Source organism: Microcebus murinus, chromosome 12 (assembly GCF_040939455.1).
Source record: "Microcebus murinus isolate Inina chromosome 12, M.murinus_Inina_mat1.0, whole genome shotgun sequence".
In the NCBI taxonomy this organism is placed as follows: domain Eukaryota; kingdom Metazoa; phylum Chordata; class Mammalia; order Primates; family Cheirogaleidae; genus Microcebus; species Microcebus murinus.
In genome coordinates this window covers 28,023,310-28,041,765 of record NC_134115.1, presented here as the reverse complement: position 1 = coordinate 28,041,765, position 18,456 = coordinate 28,023,310, and the positions used below count along the sequence as shown (strand labels likewise).

The 18,456-nt window shown below is 34.7% G+C and overlaps 1 protein-coding gene across 2 annotated transcripts in view; it reads left to right on the top strand.

Moving 5' to 3' along the window:
- The window catches only part of SMC5 (structural maintenance of chromosomes 5), a 98,170-nt gene that overhangs the window by 7,321 nt on the left and 72,393 nt on the right, over positions 1-18,456 (top strand). For both annotated transcript variants that reach the window (XM_020289303.2, XM_020289302.2), the window contains exon 3: positions 10,480-10,532. In XM_020289303.2, the coding sequence (XP_020144892.1) occupies positions 10,480-10,532 (53 nt within the window). The remainder of the gene's footprint in view (positions 1-10,479; positions 10,533-18,456) is intronic.

The following is an 18,456-nucleotide window of genomic DNA, read 5'->3' as shown; positions in this document are numbered from 1 at the left end:
TAATGAGCAAAAAAATGGTAAATGTGTAAGGAAATTATTTACTATAAACTTTAGAAAATATTTATAATTGTGAAGTTTAAAAGAAGATAGAACTGAAATATTGGACAATAGAAAGGAAGTGATCAGAGTTAAAAGTACTCTTTGGATTCGTATTGTTGGGAGGAAGTTAATTTATTAACTTGACAGTTTCTTAAATATGCATGTTAAAATTTCTAAACCACTAGAAAATTGAAATAGAATATGTAACTGCCAAACAAGAAAGAGTTAAAGGTAGAATGGGGGTGGAGGGAGTAACCACTACCCAAACAACCCGGTGTTGAGAAAGGTGGAGGAGGAGATAAGAAACAGAAATATAGAAAATGAAATCATTAAAAATCACAAAATAAAATGGTGGTAATATGTACAAATATAATCACAGTAATTATGAATAGTCTAAACTCTTAATAAATGATAAAATGTGTTGGAATGAACAAAGTTCTGTTCTATTTTGTTTCTATTATAATAAACATATAAAAATGAAATGCTATGGAAAAGTTTAGAGAAAAAGGATGAAAAAATACATGCCAGACAAATTTTATGCAAAAGAAAGTAGATGTAGCTGAATTAATAATAGACAAAATAGACTTTAGAGCACAAAGTATTTTTAGAGATAATGATGGTCGTTAAATTTTTTTTTTTTTTTAAGAGACAAGATCTCACTCTTTCAGCCAGGCTGGAATGCAGTGGCACAGTCATAGCTCACTGCAACCTCTAACTCCTGACCTCAAGCAGTTCTTGGCTTTGGCCTCCCAAAGTTCTGGGATTACAGGTGTGAGCCACCATGCCCAGCCATTGGTCATTAAATACTGATGAAAGGTTCAGTTTATCCAGAAGATAGTTCAGTTCTCAGCTTGATATCACATAATAATCCAGCTCCAAAATATATAGGCAAAATCAGCAGAACTCTAACAAGAAACTAACAGATCCATAATCATAGTAGGAGAGCTATCAGTAATCAGTAGATCAATCAGATAAAAAATTAGATTATAGGAGATTTGAACAACCCAGTTAAGCTCGAATTAATGGACATATTATAAACATTGCACCCAACAACTGGAGTGCACACATTCTTTTCAAGCAAAAGTGGAACACTTGTAAAAATTAATCATGTACTGAGTCATGAAGCAAGTATCAAAAAATTTCATGGAATTGATACTACACAGACCATATTCTCTGATCAGGATGCTATTAAGATAGAAATAATAACAAAAAGAAGATATTTAAATTTTCCCATTTGTTCAGAATTAAAAATATACTTCTGTATTATACATAGGCTAAAGAAGAAATCTTAATAGAAATTGGACAATACGAGCAGAAATTAAAATAATGATACAATAGAAACCACAAAAATTGCTCTTCATAAAAAGTAATGAAATCAGTAACTTCTGAGAAGACAAAAGGAGAAAAAAACAAGGAATTTAAAAAGGTAATAGTTAAGGGATATTACATTGTGAACCATATAACCCCCACATCTCAGTGGTTTAACAATACAAAACGTTAATTCTTGTTCTCACTTCTTATCCATTATATAGGTGCCTTGTGGTCATTCAGGGACTTAGGCTAATGGAGGCTTCATTTCAGTACATACTTCCATCATTCCTACCTCAAGGGGAAGACAGCTGGCAGTTAAAATATTTTTTGAAAAGTGACATATATTTTTTTCCCCTCACATTTCATTGGATGAAGTAGGTCCTGTGGCCACACCTTGCTTCAGAGATAATGAGCCAGTGCAATCCTACCAAGGGCTTGAAGGAGTATTAGAATTTTCATGAATTGGCCTAATGGCTACCACAGGGACATGACCAGGATGCAGCAGAGATTTAAAAGATTATAAGAGAATATTACCAACTTTATACTAATAAAGTTTAAATTTTAAGAAAAGTTGATGAATAGATAGGTTTCTACAATTACATAAATTATTGAAACTGACTCAATAATAAGAAAATAATACATTTAGGTAAATCAGCTGTTAAATCTTCTTTCACAAAGAGAACAGATAAAGACAATTATGGATTAGTTCTAACAACAGTAGTTCCTATTTTACAGAGTCTATCAGAGAATAAAACTTCAGTTATCAAAATTAGTCAAAACTAGAATGGAAAGATTACAAAGTCTCATTCATGAATTGAGAAGAAAAATCTCAAAATATATCTTAACTTGCTGAATCTAGTAATACATAAAACATATAATATGTTATGACCTAATTGAATTTATTCAAGAGATTGAACATTAGAAAAAATAAACATGTTTGAAAGGAAAATTGCATGATCATCTCAATAGAGAAAACAATTAAATTCCATAGTAATTTATGATTAAAAACACTTAGCAAATAAGGAATAGAACTTTCTTAATTTCATAGAAGATATCTATGAAAATATGAAGCAAGCTCAGGAACAAGTTGAGGTAACCTACTATCACTACTATTAATATTGTACTGGAAATTGTACATAGAAGAATAAGGTAGACAAAAGATAGAAAAATTGGAGAGAAACAAAATTGTCATTCACAGATTATATGAGTGTCTGCATAAACCCAAAATGAATCTCCAGATAAGCCTAAAGAATTAATATGGATATTTAATAGGATTGTTAGATATAAGATTGTATGACAAAAATCAAGTGCATTTCTGTACACTAACAACGAACAGAAATATGCAATTAAAAATAGATATCATTTAAAGTGGCACAGAAGAGCAAGCTACATAGCAGTGAATTAACAAAAGACATGTAAGACCTACATGCAGAAATTATATTTTATTTTTAAAATATTAAAGATTTGAATAAATGGAGAGGTACTTTATTAATGGACAGCAGACTTATAAAAATGTTATTCACATTGATCTACATATTCAGCATTATTCTAGTCAAAATTCTAATACAGTCTATACAAATTACAACCTGGTTCTAAAATTTAGATGAGTAAGCAGAAGGCCAAGAGTAGCTAAGATACTACTCCTGAAGACATAGAACAAAGTAGGAAAACTTACTTTACCAGATATCAAGACTTAAGATGAAGTTGCAGTAATTAAGACATTGTGGTATTGGTGTAGGAATAGATGTAGACCAATGTGATGAGACAGACAGAATAAAGAGCCCAGATACAATGACATGAGTAATAGAGACTTTATTATAGAACTGGCATTGCAAGAAAAAGATGAATAAATAATAAGACAATTGGTTATCTATGTAGGAAAAATGAAATTGAGTCCTCTGCTCACACTTGAACAAAAATTAATTCAGGTTTATTGAAGATCTAAATGTGATTGACCAAAAAAGATATTAGAAGATATATGATATTAGAAGATACTGATAATATGGCTGGCTGAGCTGGCTCATACCTGTAATCCTAGTACTTTGGGAGGCTGAGGCAGAAGAATTGCTTAAGGCCAGGAATTTGAGACCAGCCTGAGCAATCTAGCAAGACCCCCATCTCTACAAAAAGTAGAAAAATTAGCTGGCCACAATGGTAGACAGTTGTAGTCCCAGCTACTCAGGAGGCTGAGGCCAGAGGATCACTCGAGCTTGGAAGATCAAGGCTGTAAGTGAGCTGTGATTGGACCTCTGTGCTCCAGCCTGGGTGACAAAGAAGGACCCCATATCTAAAAAAAAAAAAAAAAGAAAAGAAAGAAAAATTTCTTAAATGTGAGTGTACACTGAAAGGAAGGTATTGGTGAATTCAACTATAATAAAATTAAGAAGCTTTTGTTCACGAGTACACACGATAAAGAGAAAAGATGAGCTGCAAATTGGGAGAAGATATACACATATAACAAAAGATTGGTATCCAGACTATATGATAAGCAAAGCAGTAACAACTCAGAAGAAAAATAGGCAAAAGACAATGCTCATATGTCTCACAGAGGAGGCAACCCAAAATATGAAAAGGTGCTCAACTTCATTAATTATAAGGAAAATGCAAATTAACCCTAGCACAGCCTCCCTCTCAGACTCACAAAAATTCCCTTTCTGTGCAGAAGCTTTTTAGCTTGATGTGATCCTGTTTGTCCAATTTTGCTTTGATTGCCTGTGCTTTGGGGATATTACTCAAGAAGTCCTTGCTCAGACCAATGTCCTGAAGTGTTTCCCTGATGCTTTCTTTTAGTGGTCTCATGGTTTCAGGTCTTAAAGTCTGTAATCCATTTTGATTTGATTTTTATGTATGACAAGAGATAAGGGTCTAGTTTCATTCTTCTGCATGTAGATACCCAGTTTTCTCAGCACCATTTATTGAAGAGACTACTCTTTCTCCACTGTAAGTTCTTGGTACCTTTGTCAAAGATAAGTTCACTATAGATATATGGATTTATTTGGGGGTTCTCTATTCTCTTCCATTGGTCTATGTGTCTGTTTTTATACCAGTATGATGCTATTTGGTTACTACAGTTCTTTAGTATAATTTGAAGTCAGGTAATGTGATTCCTCCAGTTTTGTTCTTTTTCCTCAGGATGGCTTTGGCTATTCTGGGTCTTTTGTGGTTCCATATAGGATTATTTTTTCCATTTCTGTGAAGAATATCATTGGTATTTTGATGGGGATTGCACTGAATCTATAGATTGCTTTGGGTAGTATGGACATCTTAATGATATTGATTCTTCCAGTCCATCAGCATGGCATATCTTTCAATTTTTCTGTGTCCTCTTCAGTTTCTTTCATCAATGTGTTACAGTTTCCCATTATAGGGATCTTTCATTTTTTGATTAAGTTTATTCCTAGGTATTCTATTTTATTTGTAGCTATTGTAAATGAGATTATGTCTTGGTCTCTTTTTCTGATTATTTACTGTTGGCATATGGAAATGCTAATGATCTTTGTATATTGATTTTATATCCTGCAACTTTACTGAATTTGTTTATCAGTTCCTAATAGTTTTGGGGTAGAGTCTTTAGGTTTCTCTAGATATTAAATAAGATCATATCATCTACAAACAAAGATAATTTGACTTCTTATTTTCCAATTTGGATGCTCTTTATTTCTTTCTCATGTCTGATTGTTCTAGCTCAAACTCTCAGTATCACATTGAGTAACAGTGATGAAGTTTGATACCCTTGTCTTGTTTCAAACCATGGGGGCAAGGTTTTCAGTTTTTCCCCATTCAGTATGATACCAGGTATGGGTCTGCATATATGGCTTTTATCATGTTTAGGTAAGTTCCTTCTATACTCAGTTTTTTTTAGAGTTTTTTTATCATGAAGAGATGTTGAATTTTATCGATTTTTTTTTTTCAGCATCAATTGAAATGATCAAATGGTTTTTGTTCTTTGTTCTCTTGATATGATATATCACATTGATTGATTTGCATATGTTGAACGATGCACCCTGCCCTGGGATGAATTCCATTTGTTCATAATGAATAATCTTTTTAATGTGTTGTTAAATTCAGTTTGCTAGTATTTTATTGAGGATTTTTGCATCTGTGTTCATTAGTGATACTGGCCTATAGTTTTCTTTTTTGTGTTCTTTGTCTGGTTTGGGTATTAGGGTGATACAAGCCTTATAGATTGAGTTTGGGAATATTCCCTCCTCTTTAATTTTTTTTAATGTTAATAGTTTAAGTAGGATTGTTATTAGCTCTTCTTTGAATGCTTGATAGAATTTAGCGGTGAAGCTATCGTGACCTGGGCTTTTCTTTTTCTTTTTCTGAGACAGAGTCTCACTCTGTTGCCCAGGCTAGAGTGCCCTGGCACCAGCCTAGCTAACAGCAACCTCAAACTCCTGGTCTCAAGCAATCCTTCTGCCTCAGCCTCCCGAGTGGCTGGGACTACAGGCATGCGCCACCATGCCTGACTAATTTCTTCTCTATATTTTTAGTTGTCTGGCTAACTTCTTTCTATTTTCTAGTAGAGATGAAGTCTTGCTCTTGCTCAGGCTGGTCTTGAACTCCTGAGCTCAAACGATCCACCGGCCTCAGCCTCCCTGAGTACTAGTATTACAGGCGTGAGCCACTGCGCCTAGTCCTGGGCTTTTCTTTGATAGGAGACTTTTATTGCTTCTGTCCCTGATACTTATTAGTTTATTAGGGTTTTGTATTCTGGTTCAGTCTTGGTAGATTGTATATGTCTAGCAGTTTATCCATTTCTTCCAGGTTTTCTCATTTATTGGCATATCGTAGTCTCAAACAATTCTATGTATTTCGCATTATCAGTTGTAATGTCCCTTTTTCATCTCTGATTTTATCTATTTGGACCTTCTCTCTTTTTTACTTAGTCTAGTAAAAGTGTATCAATTTTCTTTATCTTTTTATAAAAGTAACTTTTTGTTTTGTTGATCTTTTGTATTTTTTGGTTTCAGTTTCATTTATTTCTGTTTTGATCTCTATTCTAGTAATTTGGGGTTTGGTTTGCTTTTGTTTTTCTAGTTCTTTGAGATGCATCATTAGGTTGTTTATTTGAAGCTTTTCTACTTTTTTGATGTAGGCATTTACTGCTATAAATTTTCCTCTTATTAATGCTTTTGCTGTGTCCTATAGATTTCGATATGGCATGTTTTCATTTTCATTTGTTTTGAGGAATTTTTAAATTTCCTTCTTAATCTCTTCATAGATCCACTGGTCATTCAGGAACAGTAATTTCCATGTGTTTGTATATTTTCCAGTGTTCTTCTTATTATTTATTGAGTTTTAGTTTTATTTGAATGAGGTCAGAGAAAGTACTTGATACAATTTCAATTTTAAAAAACAATTTTTAAGACTTGTTTTGTAGCCTGATGTATGGTCTATCTTTGAACATGATTCATGAATTGAGAAGAACCTGTATTCTGCAACTGTTGGATGAAACCTTCTGTAAATATCTATTAAGTCCATTTGGTCTATAGTACAAATTAAGTTCAATTTTTCTGTTTTGATTTTCTGTCTGGATGATCTGTCCGATGCTAAAAGTAGAGTGTTGGGTTCTCCAACGTTTAATGTGTTGGGATCTGTTTCTTTCTTTAGCTGTAGTAATATTTGCTTTTATATATTTGGGTACTCTAGTGTTTAATACATATTACAATTGTTTAGTGTTTAATACATAATGCAATTCTAAATACGTATTTAAAATTGTTATATCCTGTTGCTGAATTGACCCTTTATCATTATATAATGCCCTTCCTTCTCTCTTTTTCTAGTTTTTGTCTTGAAATCTATTTTATCTGATAGAAGTATAGCTACTCCTGCTGTCTTTTGGTTTCCATTTGCGTGAAATATCTCTTCACCTGTCTTCGAGCAAATTCTTCCTTTTGCTGGATCAGTTCTGCTGTTGAGATATTCATGCATTTGTCAGTTTGTCGGTTGAATTTTTTAGCTATACAATTTTTGCTTGTTCTTCTTTTTATAATTTCAGTCTCTTTGTTAAATTTCTCTGACAGGCTTCTGAAATTCTTTCTTTGTGTTTTCTTAAAGTTCACTGAACTTCTTAGGACAGCCATTTTGATTTTTTGTCTGAAAGGCTCATATTTCCATCACTCCAAGATTGGTCACTGGTACCTTATTTAGTTTGTTTCATGAAGTAATGTTTTCCTGGATGTTCTTAATCCTTGTGGATGTTTATCAATGTCTGGCCATTGAAGAGTTCAGTATTTATTTTAATCTTTGCAGTCTTGTTTGAACCTGTTCTTCTTGAAAAGACTTCCAGATATTCAAAGGGAATTGGATGTTGTGATCTAAGTCTTTGGTCACTTACAGCTGTTTTAGCACTCAAGGTGCCTCAAGCACAATTATTCTGTGACTCTTACAGATTTCTAGTATTACTGTCTTGATGGACTTGGGTAAGATATGGGAGAATTCCCTGGATTACCAGGCAAAGTCACTGACTCACTTCCCTCACTCTGCATGCCAGGCTGTTGGAGTTGCAGTAGTGATGTGCACACTCCCTCGTGGCCACTGCAGTTAGGACTGTACCAAATCACACCTGAAGCCAGCCCAGTCTCACCTAATGCCCATGGTGACTGTTGCCTGGCTATCTCTGATGTTTATTCAGAGTCCAAGGGCTGTTTAATCAGCAGGTGGTGAATCCCATCAGGACTGTGTCCTTTCCTTCAGGGGAGCATGTTTCCTTCTGACCCACGGTGGGTCTAGAAATGCTTTCCTAGAACAAAGGCCTGGACTCAGGGGCTTCAGGAGTCTGCTTGGTACTTTATTTTACTGTGGCTGAGCCAGTACCCAGGTTGCAAAACAAGTCTTCTGAACTCTTCCTTTTCCTTTCCCCAAGCAGAAGAAGATTATTCCTGAGCTGCATTGCCTGGAATTGGGAAAGGGGTGACACAGGCACTGGCATGGCTGCTGCTGCTGGTGTCTCACCGGGTCATGTGCACCCCAAGACCACTGACTCCCAGCCAGCACAGTTGCAGGAGTTGCCCAAGGACTGCATGCAACCTTTGCACCACTGCCCTGCCTTTCACATTTATTCCAGGGCTCAGGCAGCTTTTCGTCACCTTGTGGTGGGGCTAGCAGGCTGGTCTAAATATCCCCTCTGTGAGCCCAAGCAGAATTCTTCCCTGTGCTGTGTTCTTCTGTGATGGGGTGGACCTAAGTTCCAATGCAGAGCCCCACAATCAATTCCTATAATCATTGCATCCTCCTCCCCCAGGCACACAGATTCTCTCCTGGCCTGGTGGCAGCACTGCAGGGGGATGGGGGAGGGGTGGTGTAGGCAGTGCAAGAGTGTCTTTTCTGCCTTCTTCTCTGCCTCTTTCCTTGATACAATGTTAAAACCAAGTACTGTGATTGCTCACCTAATTTTTGGTTCTTCTGAAGGGGCTTCCTTGCCTGCATAGGAATTTTGATGTTCATGTTGAATTTGATCTTCATGTGGAGGAACAATCACTGGGGGTTTCTATTTGTCCGTCTTGCTCTGACCCCTCTCTGATGATAGTTTTTTAATTGTCAGATAATTAAATCCCTGTCTCTGTGTAGTGTTTTGTTGGATTGTATTCCAAAGGCTGTATGGTGGGAATGAATTGGGTTTTTTTTACCAACCTTTACGTGTTTTTTTTTTGTCATAAAGAAACACATCTCTTACCCTTGAGTGAGAGTATTTTTTTTTAAATGATGATGTTTATTCGAAGTAATTACCATTAAAAGAATTTGATGACTTGTTGAAAAAGGCAGGTTTCAAAACAAACAGTATACTTGGCATGATTTTTTTTAAGTAGAATTGTATAAATGTATCTCTGCGTATATATATATATAGAGAGAAAGGTGTCTAGAAGAGCATTCCCAAAGAGAGTATTTTTAAGGGAGGCTGTGGAGTGCAGTGTGTTTCCTAGATGACAGATTGAAGTCCTTCGGTTATACACAGATGTATTTAAGGGATGCCCAAGTTTTCAGCAAGAATATTTTAATGTTGTATTTTTGTTTAAATGCTAATATAAAAATTTAACAAAAACATTCTGCACCATCTGTATGGATATTTTATAAGAACTGCCTTCTAATTTTTTTTCTTCTCATTGTTATGAACTATTTTGATTGTTGTAAGCTCATGAGCAGATAGCACTCCTACAAAGAAGTCATTAGTTTCCTAGCTATGAGCAAACAAACAAACAAACAGAGCTTAAGTAACCTGGCTAACATCAAATAACTTGTATATGGCAGAGTTGAGATTTTTCATCTTTTTAGGACTCAGTTTCATCATCTATAAAATGGAAATAATATATATCCTTCATGTAAAGTGCTTAGCACAGCAGCAAATAGTAAATGCTTAATAAATGTTAGCTGTTGTGGTTGTAATTGTCATCGTTGTCATTACCACTATTAAAAAGATTATTATTTGCAAGGTATACTTTCTACCTTTTTTAGTATTTATTATTTATAGCCTGATTTAAGATGGAGTCTGATTTTTTTTTTTTTTTATGGCCAGGGTTTGTAGACTAATAGATATATAGAAACTAGCTTAAATATGTCCATTTTACTATGTAGATTATAATTTGCCCTTTTTTGAAAGATACTTGGTGACAGTTATATCCTAATTAACAACAGGATAGATAATATTATAGTGGTTTTATAATATTTAATCTATGTAACTGTAGAAGTCTTCAATGGTAGTAAGAAGGTTTGGTATAGCACTTTGTGGTCATACTATAGGACCTATTTTCTCATAGACTTTTGCTCTTCTCACTGAGAGTATTCAGTGTAGTCGCTAAGTACACAAGCTCTGGAGCCAGATTTCCTGGCTTCAGACCTGTTTTTTGCCACTTATTGGCTTTGTCATGGGGTTTGTTAAGAGAGTAACTACTTAGCACATGGGAATTCAATAAATTTTAACTAATATTATTGTTATTTGTGGGAAGGAAGAATGGAGGTGTTCAAATCTGGGAAGAATATCTTTTAAAAGCAGTAGGAATGGACATACAAGTAGTAGTTACTGAAAAAAATCTTAATGGACAAATATTATAATAATGACTGTTACAACTCTGATTGTTAACCTGAGAATGTCATCACACACCTCACTTTTTCTTTTTTATGTTTTAGGTTGGGTTTTTTGTGAAGAGAGGATGTTCCAAAGGCATGGTTGAAATTGAATTGTAAGTGTTAAAAGTGCTGTAACCCCCTTTTCCTGTATAATTTCTTATGTTCACATTATCCTGGTGACTCCAGAAAAGAGTATTAATATAGTATTATTACATAAATCTTAGAAATAATATTTAAAGAATGGCTTATCCAGACAGCTAAGCTTTTTTAAAATGCATTTTTTTAAAACTTAAATTGTAAGAATTTTATTCTGGAAAAATTCTCAAGGAAATTTTAAGTTTATCAGAGGTAATAGAATTATTACTATTAAATGTTCATTAATAAGTAGAGATATTTTCCACAAATTTAAAGTACCTGTTGTTTTTGCTGATTTGAAAATAATGCTTGTTTTGAAAAATGAAAATAGTTTAGAAGTGTATGAAGTTGAAAATAAAAGCCTTCTTGCCATAGTTTTTCTAGGAATAACTACTGTTAATTGTTTGGTGAACTTCATGTATGAACAGATACTTGGTACTTCTGTCATCATTTTTTATTTCATGTCTATGATACCATTAATTCATCATGGTATTCTTTAACATTGAGCATGGATATTCTCAACTGACCACTCTTGGCGGCTATTTTTGATGGACCAGAGTTGGTATTTATGATAAAACCAGTTGACCATCCTCAGTGTATATACTTGTAGTCTTTTATACATAAATATATACATTGTTTAGATGATTTTTAGAGACTGTTGTTTTTGGAGTATTTGTGGAAAATTGTGGCATTTTTTGAGGTCAAAAGCTCTTAAAGATTATTTGATTGCCCTGTCATTTTATAGGATATGAGGAAATGATCTTTCACTTAAAAATTATTAGAAAATTTTTATTTATGTAGAGATGAGAAATAAAGAAGTAAAAAGAAAATAAATAAAAAATTATACCCAACTTATTAAAATATAATGATAGAATTTTATTTAAGGATACAAAATCAAAATACAAAATCTAAATAAATGGAGAAGCATAATATGTTCCTAGAAACATAAAGTTAATTTTTTTAACGTGTCAGTCCTTTTCAAGTTAATGAATATATTTAATACAGTTTCAATGAGAGTCTCAACAGGTAAGTTTACAAGTTGATTCTAAAGTTCATCTTGAAGAATAAATGTTCCAGAAAGCCCAAGAAGATTTTGAAAAAGCAGAATTGTAAGATTTTTACTTAACCAGATGTTAAAGTATACTATAAAGCTGTTGATATAATTAGTATGGTATTGGTACAGAAGATGAGAGGATCAGGATAGAGAAACTAGGAGCAGATCTAAATGTGAGAACTTAATTTATTATAAAAGTGACAGTTTGATCAAGTGTGGAGTATTGTAAGAGATAGGAAAAACCAAACTATTTTTGCCGTTCTCAAACTCAGCACTACATAAAACACTTGTGACACCAGATGTGTGGGTTTTTCCCCCACACCTGTTCTGACACTATCTGGCATTACCGCAGAGCCCACAGATTACGGGCTCAGTCCCACATGACTCTCCCCCACTTCAGATGCCGTTTGCCAGTCTCAGGTCATAACCTGTACTTTTGACGAACTAGCTATGAATTGGGGTTCCCAGGAGACCTCTTCCTTCAGATTAAGTATTTGGTAGAGTGGCTCACAAAATGCAAAACACTTAGTTCACCCATTTATTATTAATATAAAGGATACTACAGAGGATACAGATGAATAGTCAAATACAGAGCGAGGTCTGGAAGGGGCCAGAATGCAGGAGCTTCTGTTCTCATGGAGTTGGGGTGTACCACTCTCTCGACACATGGATGTTATCCCCAACCTGGGAGCTCTCCCAACCCTGCGTAGTTCAAGGGATTTTTATGGAGGCTTCATCATGTTATAGGTATGATTGATGGGGATGAGAGCTGGGTGGGGCTGCAAGTTCCAAGCTTCTAAATCAAGGCTTTGTCTTTTTGGTGACCAGCTTCCACGCAGAAACCTACCAAGAGTTGCCTCATTAGAACAAGACATTCCTGTCACCCAGGAAATTCGAAGGGATTAGGAGTTCTGTGCCAGGAACTGGCGGCAGAAACTAAATATGTAATTTTTATTACAGGTCCAATCTCCCTTATCTGAAGTGCTTGAGACCAAAAGTATTTTGGATTTTGGAATGTTTGCATTATACTTACCAGTTCAGCTTCCCTTATCCCAAAATAAGAAATCTGAAATGCTTCAGTGAGCATTTCCTTGGAACATCATCATGTTGGTGTTCAAGAAATTTTGGAATATTTCACAGTTTTGATTTTTATATTAGGGATACTTACCCTGTATATTGCTATCACAAGTGTAAATTACTCCAACTGTGTTGAGATAATTGGCTGTTAATTTTTTTTAAAAAGATAAATTTAGAGCTTTATCTAAAACCCAACACATAAACAAAATTTAAGAGTATTGAAGTCCAGGTGAAAAAATATGTAACTTTGGAAATAGAAAAAATATGGAATGTTTTTTAAATCTTGGGAATGAGATAGGCCTTTCTAAGCAGAACAAAAGTTTCAATAAACATAAAAAATAAGATAGGAAATTTAGGCAGCATAGAAATCCAACTAAAAGTAATGATACCCTAGTTAAAAATAAGTGACAGATAAAACATTTTTAGCACAAAATATATGTTCAACTCTTAAAATTACTAAAATGCCAATTTCTCATGCAAATCAGTAAAAATTATAAACAACCTAATAGAAAAACAAGCAAGGAAATTTAATACAAAAATAAATAAATGGCAAAAAAAGTATAAAATAGAACCTTTTACCTCACTAATTATCAAGAAAGTCAAGATAATGAGGATTTTTTTTCTTTCTGTTTAAAAACATTTAAAGGTAAAATCCAATAATATGAAAATATAAGGAAATGGTAGTCATGCTTTGTTCATGGTAGTGTAATCAGTATATTCTCTTTGGCAATATCTATCAACATTTAGAATACAGATACTCTTTTGCCCATTTATTCTATTTTAACAAATATGTATTATAGAGAATGTTTACTCATTAACACAAAATTAGCTTTCCCTAATTTTCATAGTAAAAAATTATAAACAGCCCAAATATCCATCATTGATGAATGGCTAAACAAAACTTGGCATATCTGTACAATATGACATTATTTAACAATAAAAAGGAATGAAATACTGATACATGCTATGGTATGGGTGAACCTTGAAAACATTGTGCTCAGTAAAAGAAGCCAGACACAAAAAAAGACCACATGTTATATGATTCTATTTATATGAAATGTTCAAAATAGGCAAATCCATAGACACAAAGGATAGATTAGTGGGTACTAGAGTATGAGGGGAAGAGAGAATGTTAGGTGACTGCTTAATGGGTATGGTAAGGTTTTCTTTGGGGGGGGGTGATGAAAATATTCTGGAATTAGTGGTGATGGTTGCATAGCCTTGTGAATGTAATAAAAGCCACTGTTGAACTGTATGACTGAAATGGTTAAAATGGTAAACTTTGTTATGTGTATTTTACCACAATTTAAAAAAATTGAATTATACACTTTAAAATAATAGGTCATATAATATGTGAATTATATCTCATTTTTTAAAAAACAATTGCCAAAGATACTCTGGGTTGGCCTTGGTATCATTGAACAATGGCTTCTCAGATGTTGAAAACTGAAACAGATAAACTAAGCTGACTATATTTATAAAAGACAGAGGGAGTATTAGCATTTAGGTTTTAGAAGTCCAGACGGATGGCTATAGGTCTTAAGAGCTCCTGACTTTGTACTCTCAGTCACCAAGGCCCAATTGTTTTCTTAGTTATCTAAAGAGTTAAACTACTTGCTGCGTAATAGCTACTAGCTCTAATAATCTAATCATTGGCTGCTAACCAGAGCCGTTTTACCAAATCTGTTATGGGGGTGGTTTCCTTTCCCCAAACTCCAAGTGGTTACATTATAGTCACCTGTTCTGCCAGGGTCCATGTGCCCTTGAGAGTACCAGATGTAAAACAGCTCATCTCTAGTTGTTGAAATTATAATTGCTGTTACACAAATATGTTAACTGGTCATGTACTCATTGAGTGGAATGGTGGCTAGAATAATCTCGAGCATACAGTCATTTTTCAAATATTTATTGAGCACCTATATATTGGGGATATAGCACTCTGCCCTCATGGAATTTATATTTAGGGGTATGAGGGGAGACAGATAAATAAGTAAAATATATATCTTGTTAGGTAGTGCTATGTAGAAAAATAAAGCAGGAAAGGAGGATAAGAGTGCCAGAGTGGAGTTTTGTATTTTTTTAAAGAGTGTGATCAGGCAAGTTCACTGAGAAGGTAGCATTTGAACAAAGACCTGAAGAAGAGAAGGTAATAAGTATGGACCTGTTTGGGGAAAGAACATTTCCAGTAGAGGGATCTGCAAATGCCAAGGCCCTGAAGTGGAAACCAGTGTGACTGGATCACATTGAAGGAGGAAAATAGTATAATAAATGATAAGGTGTGAACATATCAGCTCATCGAGCCTATAGCCATAGAAGTATAGAGCCTATAGCCAGTGTAAGGACTTGGCAATTATTTTACATAAAATGTGAAGCCACCAGGTTTTCAGAAGAGGAATGACATTATCTAACTTAAATTTTAAACAGACTATTTGGGTTGCTATATGGAAAATAGACTTTAAGAGAGCAAAGGCAGAAGCAAGAATATCAGTTAAGTGACTAATATAATAGATGTTAGTAGCTTAAGATTCGCTCATGAATTAGATGTTGGGTGTGGGAGAAGGGGAGAGGCATCAAGGAGTACTACAAAGTATGTGGCATGCTTAAGGGTAGAGTTTCTATTAACTGAGATAGAGAAAGCTGCCACAGGACATTTGGAAAGTAAGATCAGAAATTCATTTAGAGTAGACACATTTCATTGAACTAAGATGCCACCACTTGTAAGATGCAGCTTCCAATTAAACTAAACACAGATAGTTTGAAATTTGCATCCTAATTTTAGTAATGTTAAACATAGTAAAGTTTGAGATGCTTAGCAGACATTCAGGTAGAAACGTTGAGTGGACAGTTAGATATATGAACCTGTCATTCAGGGAGAAGTCTGGGCTAAAGATAATATATTTGGGACATTGTCAGTATTATAATGGATGAAATTACCAATGAAGAGATAGATGAAGGAAAGAAGAGGTCTAAGAACTAAACCCTGCTGCAGTGCAGCTTTTAGAGATTGAACATAGGAAAGGAAACAGGGATAGGCTAGTGAGTCAGAATACAGAACCTAGAAACCATTGCTTTGAATGGCTTGAGGAGGAAAAAGTTGTTCATCATCTGTGTTTGATACTGCTGTTAGGTCAAGTATATTGAGGATAAAGAATTCATAATTAAATTTTAGTTTGTCATTGGACTTGATAGGGTTTGGGAGAGGGAGTGCTTTTTAACATTTCTATTGAGTGTTTGGGAAAGGCCTGTGAGATTATTTTTGAGCAGAGAAGTGAGTGATAAAAAAAAGTGCTAATCATAAGAAGATCTGGGAGTATAATATTCTAATCAGACCAGTTAATATAAAAGATGTAAAGTGGAATTAAGTTTTATTATTTCTGAGACATAGAAGAATGGCAGTGTGGTTGGAGTAAAATGAGATATTTGCTGTAGGACTTTAGTTGGTTGGGGATACTCCCTTCTGTTCCTGATTTGGAATGCTTTTAATTATGAATAGCTGATGAACTTCATCAGTATCTATTGAGTTGATCCTGTCATTTAAGTTGTTGAATTAATTTCCTGGTGTTTGCTCAATTTTCCACTCTTAGAATAAACACAATATTGTCGTAATTGTTTTGATGCATTCCTAGATTTGGTTTTCTACTCTTTAGGACTTTTACATCTGTATTTTGTGAAAGATATTTGTGGTTTGAATGATTGGTTAAACTTACTGGCCTTTCTAAGTACTGATTTAATTTTTTTCCCTAAATACTGATTTAAGTTATTTAATAGAAATGGAATTATTTATATTTTCTATTTCTTCTTATATCATTATTTATCCCTTTTAAAGGATTTTCCCATTTTTTCTTAGTTTTAAATTTTATTGACATGAATAATATTCTCTTATGAGTTTATTATATATGTCTATTACATATAATATATATTTATTTGTCATCTGTAGTTGTATTTCCCTCTTTCATTCATGTCCTTTTTTTCTCCTATATTTGAAAAAAACTGATCTGTCCATTTTGTTAGTCTTTTTTAATGAACTATTTTTGCATTGTTGTTTTGTCTTACATCATGTTTTCTATTTCATTAATTTCTATTCTTACCTTTACTGACTCTTTTTTAAACTTTCTTTTAGATTCTTTTCTTTATCTAATTTCTTGAAATGGATGTTTATTGTATTAATTTTCAGTCTTTTGTTTTCCCTAATGTAAATAGTAAAGGTTAAAAATTACCCTCTGCTTCATCTCACAAATTTTGGTATTTTCTTTTTTGTTTCTTTTTTGAAACAGTCTCACTCTGTCACCCTGACTAGAGTGCAGTGGTGTCATCATAGCTCACTGCAACCTCAAACTTGTGGGCTCAAGCTTTCCTCCTGCCTCAGCCTCTGGAGTAGCTGGGACTACAGGCCCGTGCCATCATGCCCAGCTAATTTTTTCTATTTTTTGTAGAGACAGGATCTTGCTCTTGCTCAGGTTGGTCTCGAACTCCTGAACTCAAGCAATCCTCCTGCCTTGGCCTCCCAGAATGCTAGGATTACAGGCATGAGCCACCTCACCCGGCCATATTTTTTTATGTTCATATTTAATTTCAGTTCTGAATATTTTCTTTATGAGAAGTTGATTCTAATTCTAATTAGTGATTTTCTTGTACATATTTTTAGTATTGATTTCTATTTTAACTGTAGAAATATAGAGATGTTTTTATGTTACTGATCCTTTGAAATTTGTTGAGGCTTACTTTTTTTTTTTTTTTCTTTTTGAGACAGAGTCTCACTCTGTTGCTCAGGCTAGAGTGAGTGCGGTGGCGTCAGCCAGGCTCACAGCAACCTCAAACTCCTGGGCTCAAGTGATCCTACTGCCTCAGCCTCCCGAGTAGCTGGGACTACAGGCATGTGCCACCATGCCCGGCTAATTTTTTCTATATAAATTAGTTGGCCAATTGATTTCTTTCTCTTTATAGTAGAGATGGGGTCTCGCTCTTGCTCAGGCTGGTTTTGAACTCCTGACCTCAAGCAATCCGCCCGCCTGGGCCTCCCAGAGTGCTGGGATTACAGGCGTGAACCACCGCACCCGGCCTGAGGCTTACTTTTTATAGTGGGCTTTTATAATTGTTCTTCATTTGGCTGTAAGAATGAGTATTCTGCTGTTGATACCTGCAGTGTTCCTTATTTGTTTGTTAGTTCAAGTTTATTAATGTTAAGTCTTCTGTATTTTTGTTGATTTCAATTGTTAGATTCCTTAATACCTGACAAATGTATTACACTATCCCTCTGTGAAGATTTGTTAGTTACCCTTGACCCTTGTCCTGTCAATTTTTGCTTTATATATTTCCAGGACATCATTAGTTACAGCTAAGTTTCAAATTATTAATCCTCCTGGTGAATTGAACTTCTTATTGTTGGTGTACTAACTTCTATCTTTTGATGTTTTTAACCTTAAAATCGACTTCATTTGCCATTAATGTAGTTAGCAGCTTTTCAAGAAGTATTTTCCTGGCCGGGCGCAGTGGCTCATGCCTGTAATCCTAGCTCTCTGGGAGGCCCAGGCGGGCGGATTGCTCGAGGTCAGGAGTTCGAAACCAGCCTGAGCAAGAGTGAGACCCCGTCTCTACTATAAATAGAAAGAAATTAATTGGCCAACTAATATATATAGAAACAATTAGCCGGGCATGGTGGCACATGCCTGTAGTCCCAGCTACTTGGGAGGCTGAGGCAGAAGGATTGTTTGAGCCCAGGAGTTTGAGGTTGCTGTGAGCTAGGCTGACGCCACGGCACTCACTCTAGCCTA